A 21,677-nucleotide genomic window follows, 5' to 3' on the forward strand; every position below is an offset into this window, starting at 1 on the left:
ATACAATTTTTCTCGTATAAATGAGTCATTGACGCCTTTCCACCTGACACAAAAAACTTTCTCATGTTTTTCCCTGTATATAGGAAGATTCTCTGTGGCTCCCTTGCTTTCAGGTTCTGAATCGCAATGCCTTTTGTTACATGTGCCACGAAACATCCCTTTCCTTGTTCTGTTACATTCACAATAAATGCAACACATACAGATAGCACTTGAATTATTTGTTCCTGAGTCTGAGTTATCTCATTTGAGCAAATGCACAACAAATGCTTTGTGTTAAATTAGCTTTTGTTGTGGTTTAGGAGTGGCTCTCCCCAATTTAGTGTTCCCACTGAAACAACTCCAAACCACGCCCTGCTCACTCACTCTCCAATCCCCTGTGGTGGGATGGAAAGGGAAATCAGAGGTACAAAAGGCAAAGATCAGGAGTTGAGATAAGAACTATTTACTGGAAACGGCAATGAGGTAAGAAAATGAACAGTAACAGCAAAAATATTAATAATGGAGTGTACAAGAAGTGTACAATTTGAAGAAGAGCTCTCACCCCCAAGAATACACGACCAGGAACCGACCCCTTCCCCTCTTCCTGGAAAATGAGGGATACAAGATAACCTGGCCATGCCCCCTCCTGGCTACTGCAAAAATTAACCCACTCCTGGCTGGAACTAGGACAGCTTTAGATTTTAAGACAGCCAAATCACAACCTAGGCATACACATTGTGTTTTCAGTCACTGGTCAATGATTACCTGTAGGACCTTGGGCAGGTGACAACTTGTTTGCTGGACAAGCAAACTTGCTTAAGAAAGTAAATTAAATGTTGAGTATCCCCATTTCTCTTATCTTTGAAAAGAGAGTAAGACAAATATATTTCTGTTTTGAGGTCAAAAGTAGCTCCTCCTGGACTGTGGAAGGTGTAGAACAGGTGTGTTACTACTTACCAAACACACACTGTGAACACGAGTTGACTCCTGTGAAGTACTTTTAACACCTTTGAAATCGAAGCGTGATTACTGCAGAAGTGACCAGGTGTCTGAGTCAATGAGCACACTGCATTTTAGAGCTTAATGTTACCATTACCTTAATGGCTAAATCACAGTGTTCGCTGGCAGTAGTGAGTTGCTCAATGTGTCTGTCCACTTCTGCCACCGATAAACTGCAGCTGCTTTTCTTCCTCCCACAGACAACATTTTCCAGACCTGTCAGCACTCTCTGCAGTTCTGAATTCAAGTCACTACAGTTATCTAAAAGAAAGCAAGACAAAACAAAACAAACATCGCAGCAATTAGTGACTCAGAGGAAAAACAAACCCTAACCTGGAAGTGCCTGCTGCAGAACAGCCAGGACTGGATACTGTTCAAAGAATGTCCTTGCACTCTGCCACTTTTTCCTCGACAACTGATAGGCTTAAAAAACATAATCACATCAACTGAAATAATGAGCTACCTCTCATCCAACAAATAACAGCCCCACAGCTTATCTCAACTGTTCATTCTTTCTTCAAAACCCCCTCTTTTCTGAAGAACACTTTAAGATATTACCTGCTTACATTCTGGGACATTTCTTTATGTTGTTCTTTTGGTCAATTAAGGCCTATTATCCTTATTTTATTACTGTCATATCTTCGTCTCTGTAAAAACATTTTTCTGCCTGGTACATTCAGTGATGTTTTAACTTGATGTTTTTCAGAGGAATTTTTGTGGTTGTACTCAGGTTCCGCCTAAAAAATCATGGTGTTTACAGAAATGATCCCTACCAACTATCTTAGAGCCTGTGTTTTATCTTAGTAGCTAGTCCTTCAAATGAAACTGCAGAATATTCAGGGATCATAACACCACAGCTTGTAATGTCCCATACTACAGCCATATTACCAGCTTGTACAACAAAGTTATTTTAATTATAAAATATCACAGAGAATTATTTCCTTTCCTGTCTTTAGGCAAACCTCTTCTAGTGCCCAGTGCCATAACATCCTCCACCTATCTGAAAACAAGTGGGTCTCTGTAGCTTGCTAGCTCACTTCAAAAATTATTTTTGTTTTTCTTAGGTTCACCTCTGGTGACGGACAGTGGCAGTTCCTAAGGCAGACGGTGGCAGAATTCACCCCTGTGCTGTCCTCCTGGATGTGCCAGTCAGTATTTCTGGCTCGCTAGGTAAGAGTTTGCAGTAGCTACCCACAGCAGAGCACACAAGGGGTGCACTATGAGGCGGCAGCACAGCTGCAGCTCCTCTATCCCACTAAAAACAGTGGCAGGCATTCTTGGTGGAAGGTGTGATTCCTGTACTGCCGCTGTAAGAGCCTCACCATGGTCAGAATTTCATGGTAGCCTCACAGCTGTGGTTGTTGTAGGGCACTAAAGCAGTGCATTGAACTGGGTCTGAATTTTAACAGACACAAGTCACCGGATTATTGCAGACTGCCTTGAAATCTCCCTATGCAAGGGAAGACTGAGAGCTGCTGGATGAAGGAATGACAGGAAAAGAAAGTAAAAAACTGCAAACTCATTATCATAACTCTAACTCCACAGCCTAATACACATAAACACAAACCTACTGCTGACCAAAAAGAAGAGTTTAGAATGATGTTACAACATTGCATGAAAAATTTGAATGATCAACATATAAAAGTTTTTTCTGGGAAGTCATTTCACTAATTCCTGATTAACAGCCACCCATGTGTTATAATAACACAAAAAAGTGCCCTTTATAATAATACCACCACTCACTCACAAGCAGGATATAGCAAGCAGTATGCTTACTTGTAAAAACCTTGTGTTTTGTTTGCTTGAATTTGCTTTTTTCCGTAACATCTTCTGTAATGAACATTTTGTATTTTTAAACAACCTTCACAAGACCTTGTCTGCTGGGATTTGTTCCAGCTGTGACATTTCCCCCATAAAATAAGTGGTTTACAATGTGAGAACCCCATTTCTGACAGAAAACCATCACAGCCCAATCACAAGCTCTGTAGACGTACTGGGGAGCATTCACAGTTCTAACTCTAGGTGTTTTATTGCCTGTAGCAATACCAGAGCAACAGATCCACACGCATTAATGTGTCATGAGGTATTACTGGTTTTACTAAGTCACTGATGCTCACTCCATTAGGGCAGTAGGCAAGTCATGCACATGGGTTATACAGCATGGTTTTTTATCCCCATATACCTATATCTAGAAGGATTTAAAATTATACATATTCCTGTATCTATATGTGTGTGAGTGAAATTTATTTTCATAGCAATATGGAAATAACACCCAAAAACGATAGAAGGAAATATGGATATGAAGGAAAATGGATAGAAGGAAAATATGGAAAAAATGCAGGAATCCCTACAGATAACATTCTTATTTTGTCCATTGCTATCTGTAAGTCCCACCCTTAAGGGAAAGGAAGCACCCAAGATTTGCAGATTCTTGTGGTCAAAGGAATGACAGAAGTCAGAGGATCCACAAAAGCTCACAAATACACACTTGGCATGGAAATTCGGTCAGGTTAGGCCCTGACCTACTATATAAGCACATGGCAGTGGCTTCTGGATAAAGTGGGAAAGTGAAGAGAGAGAAGAGAGACGAGAGACATAGAGAAGAAGAGAGAAGAACCCAGTCCTGCCTCTGGTATGGTCCAGCTGTTCAGGGTGCTGGGTTGCACATTCACAAGCACACTGGGCTGCGTGGAGGTACCCGTTTATAGGTAAGTTTTCCCTGCTCTGGAGATAGGTGACACTGAACCATGCCATAAATCAAATCCCTCCTGATGGGAGAGAATTTTCTTACAGTCCTTGCAAGGAGTTTCAAAGATAAACTGAGACTTTTGCTGGAGTTTCAATGCTGCTGGATAGTTGTTTATTAAGTCTTATCAGAGGAACAGAGCCACCAGCATGACCCAGGTACAGACAGAGCACAGAAAGCAGGAGTGAAGTCTAATTGTCAAGATTTACACAGCCTTTTAAAGATAATTTAACCAATAGTTACTAAAAACGTATATTATTTTCACTTTCCTACCAATTATTCAGTAACACGGGCAGGAACTGCGGAATTCTCTATCCAATCATTCCAAACTACTTTTACTGCAGAACATGGAGTAGTAGAAGAAGAAGAAGGTTTGGAAAACAACAACAATCCTCCATTTTGATATTTTTTACTCTTATCTATTTACTACAAAGAGAAGCCCAAAACCTCTAAATTTTCACCCTGTGACAATCTTACATAGTAGTCTATTACCTAAGTCACACCACCATATTTTCTAGTTCTTGTCTGATCGTTGGTAATTTTTTCCAAGGTTTGATGCTGTTCAGGGGGATAAGAACCCTTAAAAACAGGCAGAGAAATATTCTCGGCACTCTGGGTTCCTACAATAGGTTTCTCACTTTCTATGCAAATTAGTTATCCTGGGCAATCTGTTCTTTCAGACCTTTCTAGAAATGGTTGGGAGGGATTCTGGGGTCTTAGGTGGTCAGGATTCCCCTCTATAGCCCATGCCCACTTTTCAGCCTCATCCTTGCACTTGCTGTGTGCTGTGTTGTGCTTAACTAAACAAGGACACCTGTCCCTGAAAAGTGCTGCCTGTACCTCTGCATGGCTCCCTTCTCCAGCTACATCCTGTTCCTCCTCACAGCGTGTTATTATCAACAATCCTTCTCTGTTAGTACCAACAATCCTTGGCTGGCTCCAGAGCTATCTGTCTGTTGGTTTTTGAGGCAGACACATCTGCCCCCTTATCTTCTAGGCCTCTACATTGTACATCATTCTATTGCTGTGTTTTTCATTGTTAGACCAAACTTAAACGGACAACTTGCTGTTTATGTCCACAAACCCTGGTTCAGCTCCACTTCATGAAGACAAAATAAATACTGAAAAGTGAATTTGTTTTTGCTTTTTTTTTCTTCTGGGTAAGAAGAAAATTAGGGAAAAAAATGTTGCCATACTAGAATCTGTTCAAGTAGGAACTTAACAGTAAACATTAACTTTTTAAAGTAAAACATTAATTTTTTATAACTAGAAAAACTTCTATTAAGTATTTTGAATTCCCTAGGTCAGACACTTCGTAGTCACATTATTAATACTGTTGTACCGATGTTTCTAGAAATCACAAACATGTAAATACAAATGTGCTGTTGCAGGTCTTGCATTTATGAACAATATAGTCCAGAAAACAGGAATAATGTCCTGAAGAGAATTCTGGAAATCTGTCATAGTGAGGATTACACCAGAATTCTGCTAGGAAGGTCTGCTTCTGGAGGAGGCTCAGGGGAGATCTTACCGCTCTCTACAACTGCCTGGGAGGCTGCAGTGAGGTGAGGGTCGGACTCTTTTCCCAGCTAAAAGGTGACCAGACAAGAGCAAACAGCCTCAAGCTGCACCAGGGGAGGTTTAAATTGTAGATCAGAAAAAACATGTTCATGGACAGGGTTGTAAAGCATTGGATTAGACTGCCTAGGGGAATTCTGGAATCACCATCCCTGAAAGTGTTCCCCAACCATGTGGATACTGCACCTGAGGACATGGTTTAATGGTGAACATGGTGGCGGTGCTGGGTTGATGGCTGGACTCAATGATCTCAGAGATATTTTCCCAAACTTAATGATTCTATGATTCTACAATCAAGGCAGAGAGGTTACTTCACATGTAAGTTCACAGTTGTGTACAAGCTCAGCATCAATTGTGATTAATTCATTTAATTACATTAACGTAATTAAATTAAGCCTACATTAATTCATTTCCTCACCAAATGCTCAGATTTTCATTTCAGAAGCTATGATACCTTTTTGCTGTGGAAAGGCATCAATTCTGCTAAGAACACAACTCACCCACATCTGCAGTGACCATGGTGGACTGGTTCTCTGGCACTGAGACAGAGTTCTGGTCCATGCTGCGCGAATCTTCATTCACCTCCTGCTGGCTTTGGCTCAGCTCTGACCGCAGCTCTGAGTACTCATCCTCCTCCCTGGCAGAGAGAGCAAAGGCAGAAATTCCTCTGAGGAAATGTGCATCTTCGTGACACGCATTTCAGACTCTTTAAGCTGAGCAACAGGATCCCATTCACACAAGTGTTTTGTCCAGTCAGTAGAGATGACTTTACACCCTTCACTGCAAAGCAACTGTGCCATGTCCGTAACACCCAATTGCAGCTGCCAGTGCCTAGTTTCCATTTCTTTATTCCCAACTTCATTATTTCTCCTGGCCACTGGGGAAGGAAGCAATGGGTGGAACTGAGTGTTAGCAAGGATGTGTGCAAGGACATTCATTGCTCTGCAGTGACTCCCCAGCTGGTAGTTCACACAAATCAGCACAAGTGGCTTTGATCCCAAAGTGGATTAGAAGTAACTGCTTTTGGTCTGTTTCTCAGTTCAAGGATGTCACCATCTCATGTGCAAAGCAAGCATGCACGTGCTTGTACCTGCTCATGTAAATCAAAATGCTCTTGGAGACAGGTAGGTTTTTAAATTTCTCCTCCCAAAAGAGAGAGGAACAGATAAGTGAGTATTGCACTGAACTGCTGGAGTTAGTGGAAAAGAAAAAGCCTCAATTACCTAGGTTTTAATTTATTTGTCAAGCTGGTTCAACTAAAATAATTGAGGACACAGAATACTTTAGCTAAAGCTAATGAGCTTAAAAATTAGGGCTTTTCCCTCCTGTCTCCACACAAAGAGTTCAAAGCACTGGGAAAGAAGATAAGTAAATGAATAATAGCTTTGCTTGAGAACATTTGTAAACACTTTTCTTTTGAACCATTTGCTGATTTGACTCAAATTTTTTTTTTTTACTTTTGTAGTGACTGTCTTAACATTAAAGTATCTATTTTAAACACTGGAAAAACACCAGTTTATCCAGGCGCAGGGCCCCTCTGATAGAAAACAAACAGCCATAATTTTGTTGCTCACTAGATCACATGCAGAGATTAATTTTGCTGCAGATTCAGCAGAAAAGTGTGAGAATGGAACTGTCTATCTTTGGAAAAAATGAGAAACAGCAAAGACCTATCTGGGGACCTGCATCTGGGAGGGTGATCTGTAATGTTAGGTCTGTTGTGTGTGTGCAACACAGTGATGAGAGCTTCTTGCAGGATTCAGCCTGCAGGTGTGTCTCAATTTGTCAGGGAAAATAGCAGACAAAGTGGCCCATACATACAGGTATCAATGACAGAAGTAAAGTCTGCTTTCAGAGCTGCAGAGGTGACAACTTAGAAACCTCAATAAAACTCAAAAAAGGACTTCCAGCTTGCTTGCCAAGCAGGGTTTCCCAAGGTACCAAGACATAATTTCTACCATGCTCTTCTAGCCCTCACATTTGCTTCAGTGCAAAGAAAATGTCACCTTAGCAGAAGCACTTAGTGACTACTATTACTAAACAAAATGCAGGCCAGCTGCTTAACACTGAGATTTACATCAAAGAAAGGTCTTTGAGGTATCATGCAATACCTGTTTAAGACAGTGTTAGAACGGAATAATGAATAGCAGGAGTTTAAACAGCGTAAGAAAGACACATAAATGTCAGTTAATGTTCCATGAACCAGTCAGCCACCAAAAAAGCCACTAGTAATTAGCCTTAGACAAAAACAATTACCAAGCACTCAAACAGTTGTAATTTTTCATCTGAAGGTAACTGATATTTTTCATTTATGAAACAATTAGTCCTACATTTTTAAAACCTGAATTACCTCCACAAATGGATAAGAAGCTCTATTGGCCCTAAAGCAACAGCACACACAATAATGATTTCTCATCATTCTTCTTTGGGCTCTTCTTGCACAGATTTTTCTGTTCCAAATACAACACAGCCTCATCTAGCTGGCACTTGTTCTGGGTTTCTCAGTTTAAGTGCCCCTCACTATCTTGGGGTAGTTGAAAAGTATGTCACGTAGCAGGACTCACACCCTTCTGATGACTCAAGCCAGAAGTCAATTTCTAAATGAATGAATGCTTTTAAAATCTGTCCAGAAAGATCAGAAACCCACTTCTGATAAAGTGGCAGCCAGGTCAATCAGTCCCTCCACCACCAGCCCAACTGGGCACAGACTGAGGGCAAGAATAAGGGGGAATTCGAGGGCAGTGATACACCACAAATATAAATTCTGCCTTTAAAACTGATGCTGGTAGTAACAAAAGATTGCTTGAGATTTTCCTTTCCCCAAAACAGAAGGAAGAGTCCTCCAGTGGCACTGGAAATGCAAGGTGCTCGACAGTTGACAATGATCAGCCACTGGACTCCTGCCACACCACCCAGAAGGTGAACGCACTGCAACTTCCTTATTGCTGCCATTAGTGACAGCCTGGTTGTAAAAAGCAGGCTTCTGTTTTGTTATGGGCCCTAATGATCCCACTTGCTGGAACGTCATGGTGAGTTGGGGGCAGTTAAAACCAGATCAAGCCATTCTAGACACAGAGGGCATGGGATAAACACTGGAGGAAAAAACCCGTGGTTTTCAGGTACTTCTGCACTAATTTCTTTCTTCATGACCAGGTGCAACCAAGGATCAGAGTGCTGCACAGACACTGAGAAAAACTTGTTAAAACACTGAGCAAAATGGCACATTTTTCAGCATCCTTTCACACCACAGAACATTGGCAAGGTGCGTGTTCTGTTCATGGCCACAGTCCGCAGCTTTGTACTCCAGGTGCCAGCAGTTTTTCATCATTTTACTTAAATAACTATAAAACCCTCTTAGACCGTCAAATAGAAAATACTACAGGCGTGTGTGCACCAAGATTGACTGCACTCTGTGTACAAACACTTGAGGTCCCTCTGAACTAGTTCATTGTGAACAAATAGTGACATGCTTGAGACAGCATGGAAATTAATCACTGAGGGCAGGTGAAGCTGGGCACTGTGTGCTGAACCAACATTACCACACCCACATTGCCACTTGAACTGAATCCAGTATGTGCTTGCTTCCACCTAGCTCATATGTAGAAGCTAGAATTAGACCTCCAGGTCACTGTTTAAAAGGGACTGTAAGTGCCATGTGTTATTTCTTGTGATGTCTCTTCACTACCCCTCTTCTCCAACACTTCCTAAATGTATTGTCTGAACAAATGATTTTACAGTTATGGGTTATAAGCTTCTTGACAACTGTTTCAAGTAATCCTTAGCAGGCACCAACACTGAACAGAGTATATTTCTGTCTGGTATTGTTATAGTTGCACACTATTTTTAGATTGCAGAGATGTACCCAAACAGCCACTGGTTTAGAGCTAAAAGCAATTAGACATCTCTCTTTTCTTTTTCTTGAACCTCAATCTGACGTCTAAGAAAAACTGTCAGTCACATGCTGAAGTTACAGTTGATTTTGACAGCCAGAGAAATGATTAAGGAAAAAAAAAGAGTCAAGTTTGAATGAATCTAAGGCAATACTAAAAACTTCTGAAATCAGAAATATTCACCCTAAATGTAGACATAATTACATTTTAGTACCCTACTGTATAATTTCTAAATGCTTTTCGTGCTTCAGAATTACTGGGTGTACCCTTTATGTCCAAGTATTTACAATATAACTCTGACTGGGAAGATCCATTTGATTGGTTTTCCTATCTTCTAAGTTGTACACACTTTGAGAGAAAATTGCAGTAGGCATGCACCTTGTCAAAGGACAGAGAACCTTGGCAATACAGAGGCTCATCTACTTGCACATGAGTATTTGAGTATTGGAACTCACTTTTTTCACCTTAATTTTTTTTTTTTTTTTTTTTTTTGAGGTGCTTCCAAACCAGCTGGGCTATCCAGTGCACCAGCAGTAGGGAGATGAGACAATTGCAGATGAATGCTGGCTTGCTCCCCCAAGCATGGTGAAGTAATTTTCCTCTGGGAATGCTGGAAGAATGTAATGCAAGAGCTGCAGCTAAATTCATGGGGCCACACACATGGAAAACTTGTTGTACCCAAGAAATGGCTAGCAAACCTAGAAAAATCCAGTAAACTTCTACAAATATTCCTGTAACACTACTGCTACTGGGATCGGCATATCAGACACACCTGGGAAGAGACACATGCACTGACATGTGACTTAAGTTCTCTCCTTTCCCAAAAAAGCTGTGGCTGCCCCATTCCTGGAAGCATCCAAGGCCAAGCTGGACGGGGCCCTGAGCCACCTGGTCTTGTGGAAAGTGTCCCTCCCCACGGCAGAGGGCTGGAACTAGATGGTCTTTAAAGTCCCTTCCAACCCAAACCATGCCATGATTCTAGAGCTGGCATTGCTAAACCACATTACACTTCTAAACCCTGACACTGCAAAGGCAGAAAACCCCCAACATACCAAAAAACAGAGACAAAAGTTCTCAGAATGGAGAATTTAACCAACTTATACAGCCTGCCAACACTCCTCCTAAAGCTGTTGCAACACCTTATTTAGATTTAAACATGGTATCTGCTTACTTTCTGTCCTACTTTCTGAGGGTACTGTACACATTCACACAAAGATAATACAATTTAAAGAGGATAATCAAATACCTTCCATGAAATAACTGGTTTCTTCTAATTGTTTCCAAAATACTTTTGGGTTTAAGAACTATAAAGAATATCATAGTGATGCCATGATGATTTTTTGCCTTTTCTTTTATACCCCTTTTATACCTCTTTTACAACTTCTGTATTCTTTGCTTTTTGCCTACATTCTTGGATTTGTTTGTTCAGCTAGGAGATGGAACACTTTAGAAGCTTCATAGCTAGGGATCAGTGTGCCCCAGACCCCAAGGTCCTCTCCAGAACACATTCTGTAAACTGAGATAGAACCATCCAGGGGAAGGTTCCTTGGTGAGGGGGGGCTCATTCAAGCCTCTCACTGGGGATTTTTGATAGATCTACTAATTAGTAAGACCTATAATGTTATACCAGATCTTTTGTGTGGTAGGCATTGCGGTGGGCATTGAGGTGCATTCGACCTGGACACAGTGCATCTAAGGGTCCTTAAAATAAATACCACGGTAAAATCCCTTTTTCCCTTCTACCTGTGTTTGACTCTTGATTTTAAGACCAGAAAAAGGCATCAATAGGGTAGAGGTACATGAAGCTACATGGTAATTTATTTTTACAATCTAAAATCAATATGTGAAAAAAACTCAAGAGTTGCTGTATCAGCACTGGGGAAACATTAATCTGTTATGCAATTAATGTAAACTCTGCTTCCAGAAAGACAGCCCAAATTTTGTGACAAGTAAAGCCTCTGCTCAGTACTACCTGCAGGTTTCAAAGAGACAAATCAAAATTAAAATCCTTCTGTTTTAGAGGAAAGTATAACTGCTGAGGCTCCAGCAGGGCCATGCTCCCAGAACACTTTCTCTCAGGACTGTTCTGTTCCAGCTCCCGGCCTCAACAGTCCCCAGAGCCAAAGGTGGAGTGCTGTGAGTCACAGCTGTTCCAGCAAGGACAGCAACTGCACCAGCCTTGCTCTGTGGGATGCACAGACAGCTTCTCAAGAATGACATGTGGATCTCAGACTGGATTCACAGAAAGTCACAGAAAGTGGCATCAGTTTTCCTTCTTTCACTTGGCTTTACAAACCCCGTGGAATCCCTTCAGTTGCCATTTTTAGGATGGATATTACTCCTCTGTTCCCCAGACACCAAATTACTGGCCTGCCAAAGAAAACAAGCTATTTCCATCATTGAAGGAAATAAACAGACCCACTAACTTAACAAACAGTTTTTGTTTTTATTAATAAAACCAAAACAAATAAAACCAGATGAGGCATTCCAGCTGTCTGAGTAAAACAAGCCCTCATATGACCGAATTAAACTGGACGGGCATGACAGTGGTGTGGCACCTGTTGCAAAAGTATTTTTCTAATGCCTTTAAAGGCCAGAACCCCCCCAAAAGGACAGAAAAATTGCATTTTTCATGAGAAGCAACATGTACATCCCATCAGGCTTGGGTCTCACACCTCACCTTCCTGTGCATGTTGCAGCTGACTCATTTATGGACATGGTTAAACATTCAGAGTATCCACCTCATTCCAGTATTTTGTAATTGAACACCACTTGGCATTTGCTTTGCCACAAGGACTCCAAACACACAATTTTTATGAATTCTGTGTAATATTTTTCTTAAATGTCATAGAGCTTTTCTGTCACTCAAGGAAAAAAACAATCACTGCAGCTCTCATGCTTTCTCAGATTTTGCTTTTCAACTGGTCTTTTCAAAAGACAAATGAAAAGTTTGTCTGCAGAGGTGTCAAGCATAAATGAACAAGGAAGTCATTGGGATTTTTTTCAGAGAAGTACTACCAGCAGAGAAAATACCTGAAAAATCTCACCACGACCTTGGTTATGATCGTCTCATAGGCAACAATATTTATGTTCTTAAATAACATGAACATGTGATTGTAACACTGCTTTAGTAGTGATAAATATATGTGATGATATTCCCTCTTATTTATGGTACACCAGTCTTCTTTTTGCATACTAATATTTTAACGAAAGACTAAGTGAGTAGTAGCAAGAACATTGCCTTGTGCTAGCAGAAATATTTACAAGGAAGAAGAAATGAAGCAATTACCAAAAAAAGCTAACAGATAAAGGAAAACCGAAAATTGGCTACATAGCTAGAGCACTACGTTAACATTACCCACAAATGCATCAAATCTATCTTGATATTGTCTAGAAAATCCACAGATTTGGGCATATAGTTGCATCCTCACTAGATAAACTTTTAAGAAATTCCTTCTGCATTCTAGTCCAAGTTTTCTACATTGAAAATAATATGTAAAAACAAGTGAGGAAAAATGTTTCCGTGTAGTCAAATGTAAAGTCTATTTTAACACAGTTACAACCTGGTGTAATATCACAAGCTTTGCTGCTCCAGAAACAGGCAACAACATGATTTATACCATTGTGTTTTGTCAAAAAAGTCAGCACAAGAAGAAGCAAAACCTACTGACGTCTATTTGAACTATATCTCTCCCACAAATGATTTCATTTAGGTGATCTACAGGAGGCCACAAAAATAAAGTTAAAAGCAGAGGTTCAGGTTGGGTGTCTTCACCTTGCTTTACACACCATTGCTGTCACTTACATGGCACCCTGGCACATTACAAAAGGAAGTATTTAGATGTCACAGTGCATGTTTTGCAGTGCTTGTCAGGTTTTGCAAAGTGTAGCTTTGCCAGAGAGAAGGTAGCACCTCTCGGGTGCTTGGGATGATACCCTGCAGAGCACACACCTTAATTATGGGCAGCTATTTAGTACCCGTTATGACAAGCCTTAAAGTCATCATCGTATTACATTTAGAGTATAATTCACACCATGTCTTGCACCAGTCTTGCTCCGGCCCAGAATTTCCAGGAAGCTGCTGTACCTTATTGTTGCTCCCTGCAGTCGATCGATTTTCTTGTTGAGCTCCGCAATGATGCTGTGCAGCTCTGTGATCCGCTCCTCGTAGCGCAGTGTCGTTCGCTCCTGCACATCTTCATGCTCTCTCATCAGGTGGGACTGCTCACACTGAAGCAGAGAAGGAAGAAAACAGAAAGGGCATTATGGAAAACAACAGGGAGATCCGGCACAAGGCACAAGTGCGCAGCACTATCATCTTCTTACTCACCAAACCAACAATGCCTTAGCAAGAGAAAAGGAAAGATGCAAAACACCGACAGGTATGAAGGTAGATAGTTACAATAGTTGAAGAACTGACAGACTATGCAGTGTACTTTTATTATTTTGTTTGTCTTCCTAAAGAGCAGAAGTTGCTGTTGCTGCTTGAAAAAAACCCACCATTTGCATCTCAAAATAGCTATAAATATACAATCTTTGAATCCTAGGATCTTCCTGATGTGGTCTGAATTAGAACAAATCCTATAGCAGAAACCACACTATTATAAAGTAATCACAGTTTGAGGTTGTAACTTCTTCTCTAGTGTAAGTTACCATTTTTACTAACCCTTAGAGATAATATAGCATATTTTTATTATGTTCATATTCTCCAAAAAATCTTATGATTGGAACTATTACAGAGATACATGACTGCTTGTTATTTATACATGTCACAAAATCCTCCTTTTTCCTTCCCACAGATTTTTAAATGTAGCCTCCCTGGCTTACTCTTCAGGCCAGCAAACAGTCTATTTCAATCACAGCAAACCATTACAAACCACTGCAATTACAAACCAGCAGTGCATGCTGATTGAAGTTATGCTTGGCAGTGGCTGGAAGGAGTAAGGCTTCTAACATTTTGCTTCTGACCCCCTTCAGTCAAGCCTCCTCGCAATCACACAATGTTGAGTACTATGCTGTCAAAAAGAGAAAATTCACAAGCCATTTAAGAGTATAAAACCCATACTCCTTAAATGATGACATGCAGTGTAGAATCCTAGCATTTCTAAGGGCCAAAATTGATGGTAATGTTGGAGGTCCTCCAAAATTCCTGAATCAACCCTTTTTTTTCAAATCAAGTAAACACTCTAATACAAGCTAACTCCCTAAACCCTTTGCCACAAATAATAATAATATACCCAAAGTAGTAGATGTGCCAGAATTTTCATAATTTGCTCTCGTATTTTTTGACCACTTACATTCACAGCTTGAGAACATCATCAACATAAAAGACTGCTTGAAAATTAAAATTTACATTGAGCTTCAATAACATTTTTATTCTGAACTTTAAATACAATTTATTCTACAATTTTTAACTGCCATGAGAATATGCACACTGAGAAGTAGCCCAGACATCAGAGTACTCTTCCACAGACTACAACAAAATAGTTTCTACCATCTGCTGTAGTAAAAACCACTTTCACCTACACTAAGAAAAACAGATCATATCATCACACTGCAGAGGAGAGCAAAGCAGAGGAGAGCAAACGGACACATTTCAGAAGACTGATAATGTTCACCGCACTTCTAAGACTTCATGTTGGCAACTGATACGGCTGTACATGTATATTACAATGACTCTTTGTTATAGGATCATTCCACAACTTATTTCTCATGTTTCCACATCTTAACATTGTATCTTTCTGACGAATTACCATAGCTTTCAAAGTGCAGAAATAACACAGAGAAAATGCTTCACAAAAGCTTAAGAGCAGATTTAGGTGCAATAAAGAGTTGCTTCTTCAGCCTTTCTAAACCTAAATTTACTCTGACACACATATATGCCCACAAACGCTACCTCAGCACTATCCAGATCAATCTGTTATGTGCACTGGTGGGTTTTTTAGCTTTTAAACCAAAGGGATGTTTCAGATAGAGTGTATAGTAATTGTTTCCAGACAATAAATAAAACCCCTATCACAACGATTTTTGTCTTTCTAAGCTATCCACTGAAAAGCAGAATTTGTTTATCTTGACTGAAGATATATGGACTTTTGCTAATGGATCTCAGCCACATTACGACTTGATTTCTGTTTTCTCCAGCCATTTCTCAGTCACCATTTTTCAGGATAACATCATTCAGTGACAGATGTACTTTGTGAACAACCAGCAGTCTGGCAATACAAGACAACAGCTTCACATACGATTTTTTAAAAGAGCTCTTGAATTATCTTAGGTAAAAGCAACTGGAAAAGGCCAAAAGGAAACCTCTGTGAAAGAAAGGACATGATGCTAAGGACTGCTCTCTCTTGGAGGAGGGGAACAGTATTACATCTCCTACATTCTGGTCATCCATGACAAGCCTCAAGTGAAAATAGCAAAAGCATCCAAGCAATGGAAGCATGATTCAATATGAATCCCAAAATGCAGCAATGGAAAATTCTTCTGGTTATTCAGGATTGCTCTTTATTATAGAACATTTATCTGAAAATTTTAAAAGGAATAGAAACAAATGCATGTTTTACTACCCACTGCTGAAGTTTTTCTCTGGGATACGGTGACTATTCACCATCCTCCTTGGTTTCTTTATGCTTTGAGTCTCAGAACAGCGATCTGCCACCAGTCCCTACTTCTTTCCAAGGTGTACACACTCAGCTCTTACAATTTATTTGCATGTCAGTCACACAATAAATACCTTATACCCTTTTCCTCATCTCTCTTTCAGCCTCATACTTAAGAGCTTCAGCCTCAAAACCCTTAAGAGGTCTAATTCTATGAGAAAGCGAACACAGGGATAACCTACTGAGAGGCTGCAAAAGATGAGCAATTAATTGTTGGGGTCAGGAGAGAAGTTTTCAGCATAGTTCTCACTCTAAGTGAGAACTCTTGGCTGTTTTTCGGTACAGATTAAAAAGTTTATTTCATTTACAATATAAATTAACAGTGGTTAGAAACACCACTGTCTGATCCCTTGATGCTGGGAAACAACAATAAGAGCAAGAAGTGTATGAGGGAGAAGGAGGATAAGAGAAAACATTTTAATTCAAGCTTATTGTCTGAACAAGTGATTCTATTGCCTATTAATGTACACAAATTCCCAGTGAAAGAAACACTAACAATGTGTTAAATTATTTTAACCTTATATTAAATTTGAAGTGTTCAATCAGAGCACGAAAAAAAAAGACCTACTGGCAGCAGCACTCATTAAGAGATGCCCCAGTGCCTCAGGTCCTGCAGAGACAAACACTGGCTGTGGTGTTATTCACCAAGAACACAAGTCATCACCTGAACAAGCCACAGTCATAAACCTGTCTAACAGGATTACAGAAGCTAAAAACCTTTGCTCAACTAATACAGTGTTTTAATTTGAGGGGAGTGGCAGATTTAAAAGTGGCAATCCATTAGTCTAAATTTAAGTATAAAAACAAGTCTATTGTGCTAAATTCTCAATCACAAAAGCATGCATGGTCAGAATTAATTGTTCTGTGGTATGTTCTATACTTAATGTGGAAGATGTATATAAGCACACAGAATTAATCCATGTCAGATATAGACATCACATAGCAGAACAAGTAATTTCAACGTTCATCTGAACACCATACATTTCTACTTCAAGTTTCTCTGTTAAATGAGAAACTGAAGCCTTCCTGTGAAGTTCACATGTTCTTACATGTCTACAGAGTGTTGCTTCTGTTCTTGTATGTCTAGAGAGCGTTGGTTTTCTCTTAAACTGAAATTTTGCTGTTGCTCCCTATATTCTGAATGATCAAGAGGATGGCAAAGAATTATTACTGCAGTAATGAGACTTATTGCTGTGACACAGGATTCAGAACAATACAGCACATTCTTTGTCTAGAGCTATTATAAAAATCCAAAATAACAATGACTAAGCACAAAGAATGAGAGAGCAGGACAATCTTGTGAAAGGAGATGAAATTATAGGAAAAATATAGTATGTGAATGATCTCTTCTTGCTGTATTTGCTGAAACATTCAGCATGTTATTAAATCCCATGCTCAAACACAGAACTGCAGAATTCAATGTCACAGAATATCGGAAATGCCAAGAATGTTGATGGATTAGAAAGAAGATTATATAAATCCATGGAGGATAGGACCATAGAGGACTATAAAATGCGATGTGGCCTCCTGCTCACAGATGTTGGCGGAAAGGTGGGGGAGTATGAAGGAGGACAATTCTCTATGTGCATTTCTTATGCTCTCCCTTCAGACTCCCACTGTTTATCAAAGTCAGGATGCTGTGCCACATAGAGCCAGTAGAAAGCACTACAATTCTCATAATCACAGAAACATTTTTGAAGAAGACATTAGTTGTGGTTGACTAGTGTTTTACAGCAAATTTCATTTGAGAGATCACTTTACTGCCAAATTGTACACTGATAAAAACACAGAGATCTGCTGTGTTACTGAAAAAATAAAAGCATGTAGAGAAATGCTATAGCTGGTCTCCAGAGACTGCAGATTTGGAAGTGAGTATGCTACAACAACCACTAATCAATTACATCACAAATCTTAAGCCCAGGCTGTCCAACTAGCTTTCTTCACCATTTGTCATCTATTACTTGAGCTGTGGTTCCCCAAATCATCTCCACTCTGCTAATCACTAATCCTTTCTTCCAAATGCCTCACATGCCTCATGAAATGATGGGAGAGGTATTACCAAAAATGCATTTTAAGAGCTATTTGTTCCAGAGAGCATTTACTACGTCGCCTAAAATGAAACGTGCTGCCTTTTTAAGTGCAGTCTCCAGATGCAGAACAGAGATTTGATACCGATCCACTAGCATCTGAGTATGGTTATGCAGAATCCCAAACACCTCCTATTTAATTTATGCCTCCTGAACCTCTGATTCACATTAGACAGAGGCTGTAGAGGAAAGAATAATGAACGGATCTCTGTGGAGTGGGAAGAAAAGTTCAAAAACTTACATTAAGTGGCACCTCTACTTGGAAGTGATGCAGTCAGAAAAAGAAGACAAGGTGCAGTGGTTTCACCAGTGTATGTCTCAGCACTTAAACACTGCCAACACACTGAATATATTAGTTGCGTTTGTTTAATGGTTGAAATTCCTTAAGAAAGATTTGTGTTTTATTTAATACACACTAAATTCTATCCTCTTGAGGGCTTTAGAAAAAAATTAACTGAAAAGAGATAAATCAGTAAACCTTTGTAGAAATTGTTCATTAAAAAATACTTACTGTTTCTCTGAAATCTAGCTACCACCCTGCCTTTCAGATACTCCAGTTTTGTGCTATTCATAGGTCAGGTGGCAGTAATCACTGTGTTTGTGCTCACATGGCTCAGTATCAAGTAAAAACCCCCAGCATTACAAACTCAGCACTATATACACATGCATCATTGGTAACCCATCAAAGGAAACACCAAACAATCTTGTGCTAACAGAGTACATGTTAATTTGGATTAAGGACTGATCATTAATCCCAGTCGCCAGCAATGCAGATTCGCCACTGTATGGGAGCACCTATAGGGCACTCTTCACCGGCTTAGAGATAATATATGTATTTTTAAATAAAGACCCAGAAGAAAAAATAAAACACTAACAAAAACTTGTGGTTAGCACCAGGCCCTCCAGAGTTATAAATAACAACAAAGTCAGTGCAGTCATGCAGCATGATGTGGATCATTTGGATACAGTGAATCCATCTGGGAGTTTAATGACTGCCAAATGCAACCTCATATCAAACTGTAAACCAGAAAGAGGACTCTATCCCAAGAATGCCACAGAAATTAGAAAAGGCTCTCAGGATTATAGCTGATAAACCATGTTAACTCCCAGTGCGGCTCTGGCTCACATATTGAGAGGAATAAAAACACAAAAGTGATTTTTATTTCTGGATGTTACATTGATGGTCTGCAATAACAGTATCACTTACAAGACCACAAATCTTAAAAGGCAGCTGAAAAAACCATTAGGGAATTCAGGCAAAGGCCAAAATAAGGGAGGACTGAAGAAAGAGCCTGAAAATTGAGACTTCTACATTTGGCTTGAGTTTAAGTAACACAGATAAAAGGTCTCATTAAAATGCACCAAATACTGAAAACTCTGAATCTGCAAAATCACAGAATGGCCAAGGCTGACAGGGACCACTGGAAGTTACTCACTCAGTCCACTACCCAACTCCAGATCAGGTCCAGGTGCCTTGAGTACTTCCAAGGTTTGAGATTGTACAACTTCTCTGAGCAACAAATAAGGTGCCATACTTTACAGGCCAAATTGCTTTGATTATCTCTAGCCAAGTATTTTGAATTAGTTTTGAAATGTTAACTACTTATAAAAGGTATTTGATACAATGACAGTATCTGAAAACAAAGGCCTTTTATAGAAGAGAGAAATATTAAGGACAATAGTTCAATTTTCCATGTTTGCATTTGCCTCTCTGTAAGACCTGTGAAAGCATCAGAGTTCTGACTTTATTGTTGTTTAACCCCTTGGCTTTCCACTGGCTGTATTTTCCACAATTCCAACTGCCTTACTGGAAGCTAGACTGAGATAACAAGTAATTTCTTACATAACAGCAAAGCACTGAAAATTGGCAATAACTTTTGATCACTGTTAATTTGTGCTGTGTTTAAATATGACCCAGGAGTGCAAGGCTCTGCAACCAGTTACCCAATCCACTGAGAGCATGCTGTAATTCTCACATTCTACAGTATTTCAAAGTACTCATTGCTTATATTGACTTCAAACCAAAATTAATCTAATTAATTCTTAGGGTTTTGCTTTAGAAGAATGTCTTCAACACATAAAAGGTATAACCCAGGGCAACTATGTGTCTTGCAGTCTTAAAATTCTTTCGACTTGTGACATTGTTGAGTATTTTATTCTCTCTCTGAGGAACATGGACTACACAAAACCAAGGACCATCCTCAAATAGTCCTACTACTGTTGCCCACCTGTGCTTTTGCCAATTTCTTTTCCAACAGGTCACGCTCCTTTTCTGTTTGTTGTAGACGCTTATTAAGCTCCACGATGTCTCCCTTTAATGAAGCCAGGGCTGCTAAATGAAGCTGGAAGACAAAAAGGAAAGAAACAAATTAACTAATTCACAAGCCATGTACACTAGTGTTTCAGAGAAAAGACAGTATAGGACAGCAGCTATAGTAATGAAGGATTTCTGTAGCAGTTAATAGGAACGTTAGTAGAACAAAGTCTAAAAGAAATCCACATGCAACTAAAAATTTAACTAATAATTTTACCATTAATTTTTCTCTCCAGGCAGCACACACATTCCTTCACCATATCCTTTGTAAGGATAAATACAATGAGGAATAATTCAGCTAGAAATGTGTAGATTAGTTCTAACACTAGTTTATTAAGAGGTAGCCTGAGTCTTGCTCTATAAAACCTTACATTAAATGCTGACTAAGATTTGCATTATAGAATGAGGTGTACCACGTTTTGATGCCTTTAGACATACAAAGGTTATCAGTTTGGTGAAAGTGGGTAACTCCATGCAGAAGATTTGGTTTTATTTTGCAACCAACGCTTACTCCACCGTGAGCTACTCTTCTGCAGTTGTTGTTCTCCTCAGTCCCACGCCAGTGTGTTTCAGTGATCCTTATCTACTAACCCACACATGAAGAACCCGAACTGTTTTTCTTTCTGTAGTAGATCCTTTTGATGAAAGACACTTTCTACACTTAACTGATAGCATGTGGAACTATATATCAGGCTAGGATAACTCACGACATTGAAATTAGGTTAGCTACACAACTTAGAAACCAAGAACAGTTCTTAAAAGAATTTTAATTTTTCACACTTTCTTCTTGTCCTTAAATATCCCATTCATCGTTTCACTAAAGGCATCAGCCAGAATTCAACACTAACTACTGACAACTGCAACTGAAAAGTCCAGGAGGAAAACCAGTCACTAGCACTGAAGTCTTTCTTTGTAGTAGTAAAGGAACAGCTTCAAGTTATACTGGGTATGAAAACAGAAGTGACTTTTCACACTAGACCAAGCAACACAGCAAACACTGCTGCTGCCAAGATTCAAGCTGAAATAAAAACCCTGCCTCTAATCCTCCACCCACTTTCAGTCCCTCACTCTGATATTCTATTGGGCGGGTCATCTATATAAATTCTACCTTTACAGTACTGGAAGCCAGAAAAACCATAGCTGTTTTCCCATAGTGATGTGTGAGAGCAGCTGCCTGACAGCAGAGAGACCAGATCATTTGGCAACAACTTCTTCACATACAGTATTCCCACTGTTAATCAAAAAAATTCTGCCTTCAAGACAGAAAAGATAATTTTAAAAAGATAATTGGATGCGAATGCTGCCTTTTAAAATGCTGCTTAACTAGTTATTCCCTGGGCATCTTCATTTGTGAGTTCAGTTGACAGTGTTTTTTATTATGTCAGCTACAAAAATACCTTGCACACATGCAGTTATTTTTTTCCA

At 39.6% G+C, this 21,677-nt stretch overlaps 1 protein-coding gene across 6 annotated transcripts in view; it reads right to left on the minus strand.

Moving 5' to 3' along the window:
* The window catches only part of MCC (MCC regulator of WNT signaling pathway), a 183,985-nt gene that overhangs the window by 48,117 nt on the left and 114,191 nt on the right, over window positions 1-21,677 (minus strand). For all 6 annotated transcript variants that reach the window (XM_069002629.1, XM_069002630.1, XM_069002631.1 and 3 more), the window contains 4 exons: window positions 20,167-20,280; window positions 13,280-13,422; window positions 5,803-5,939; window positions 1,076-1,239 (listed from right to left, as the gene is read on the minus strand). In XM_069002629.1, coding sequence (XP_068858730.1) covers window positions 1,076-1,239; window positions 5,803-5,939; window positions 13,280-13,422; window positions 20,167-20,280 — 558 coding nt within the window. The remainder of the gene's footprint in view (window positions 1-1,075; window positions 1,240-5,802; window positions 5,940-13,279; window positions 13,423-20,166; window positions 20,281-21,677) is intronic.

Source organism: Aphelocoma coerulescens, assembly GCF_041296385.1.
Source record: "Aphelocoma coerulescens isolate FSJ_1873_10779 chromosome Z unlocalized genomic scaffold, UR_Acoe_1.0 ChrZ_unloc_scaf_1, whole genome shotgun sequence".
Lineage (NCBI taxonomy): Eukaryota > Metazoa > Chordata > Aves > Passeriformes > Corvidae > Aphelocoma > Aphelocoma coerulescens.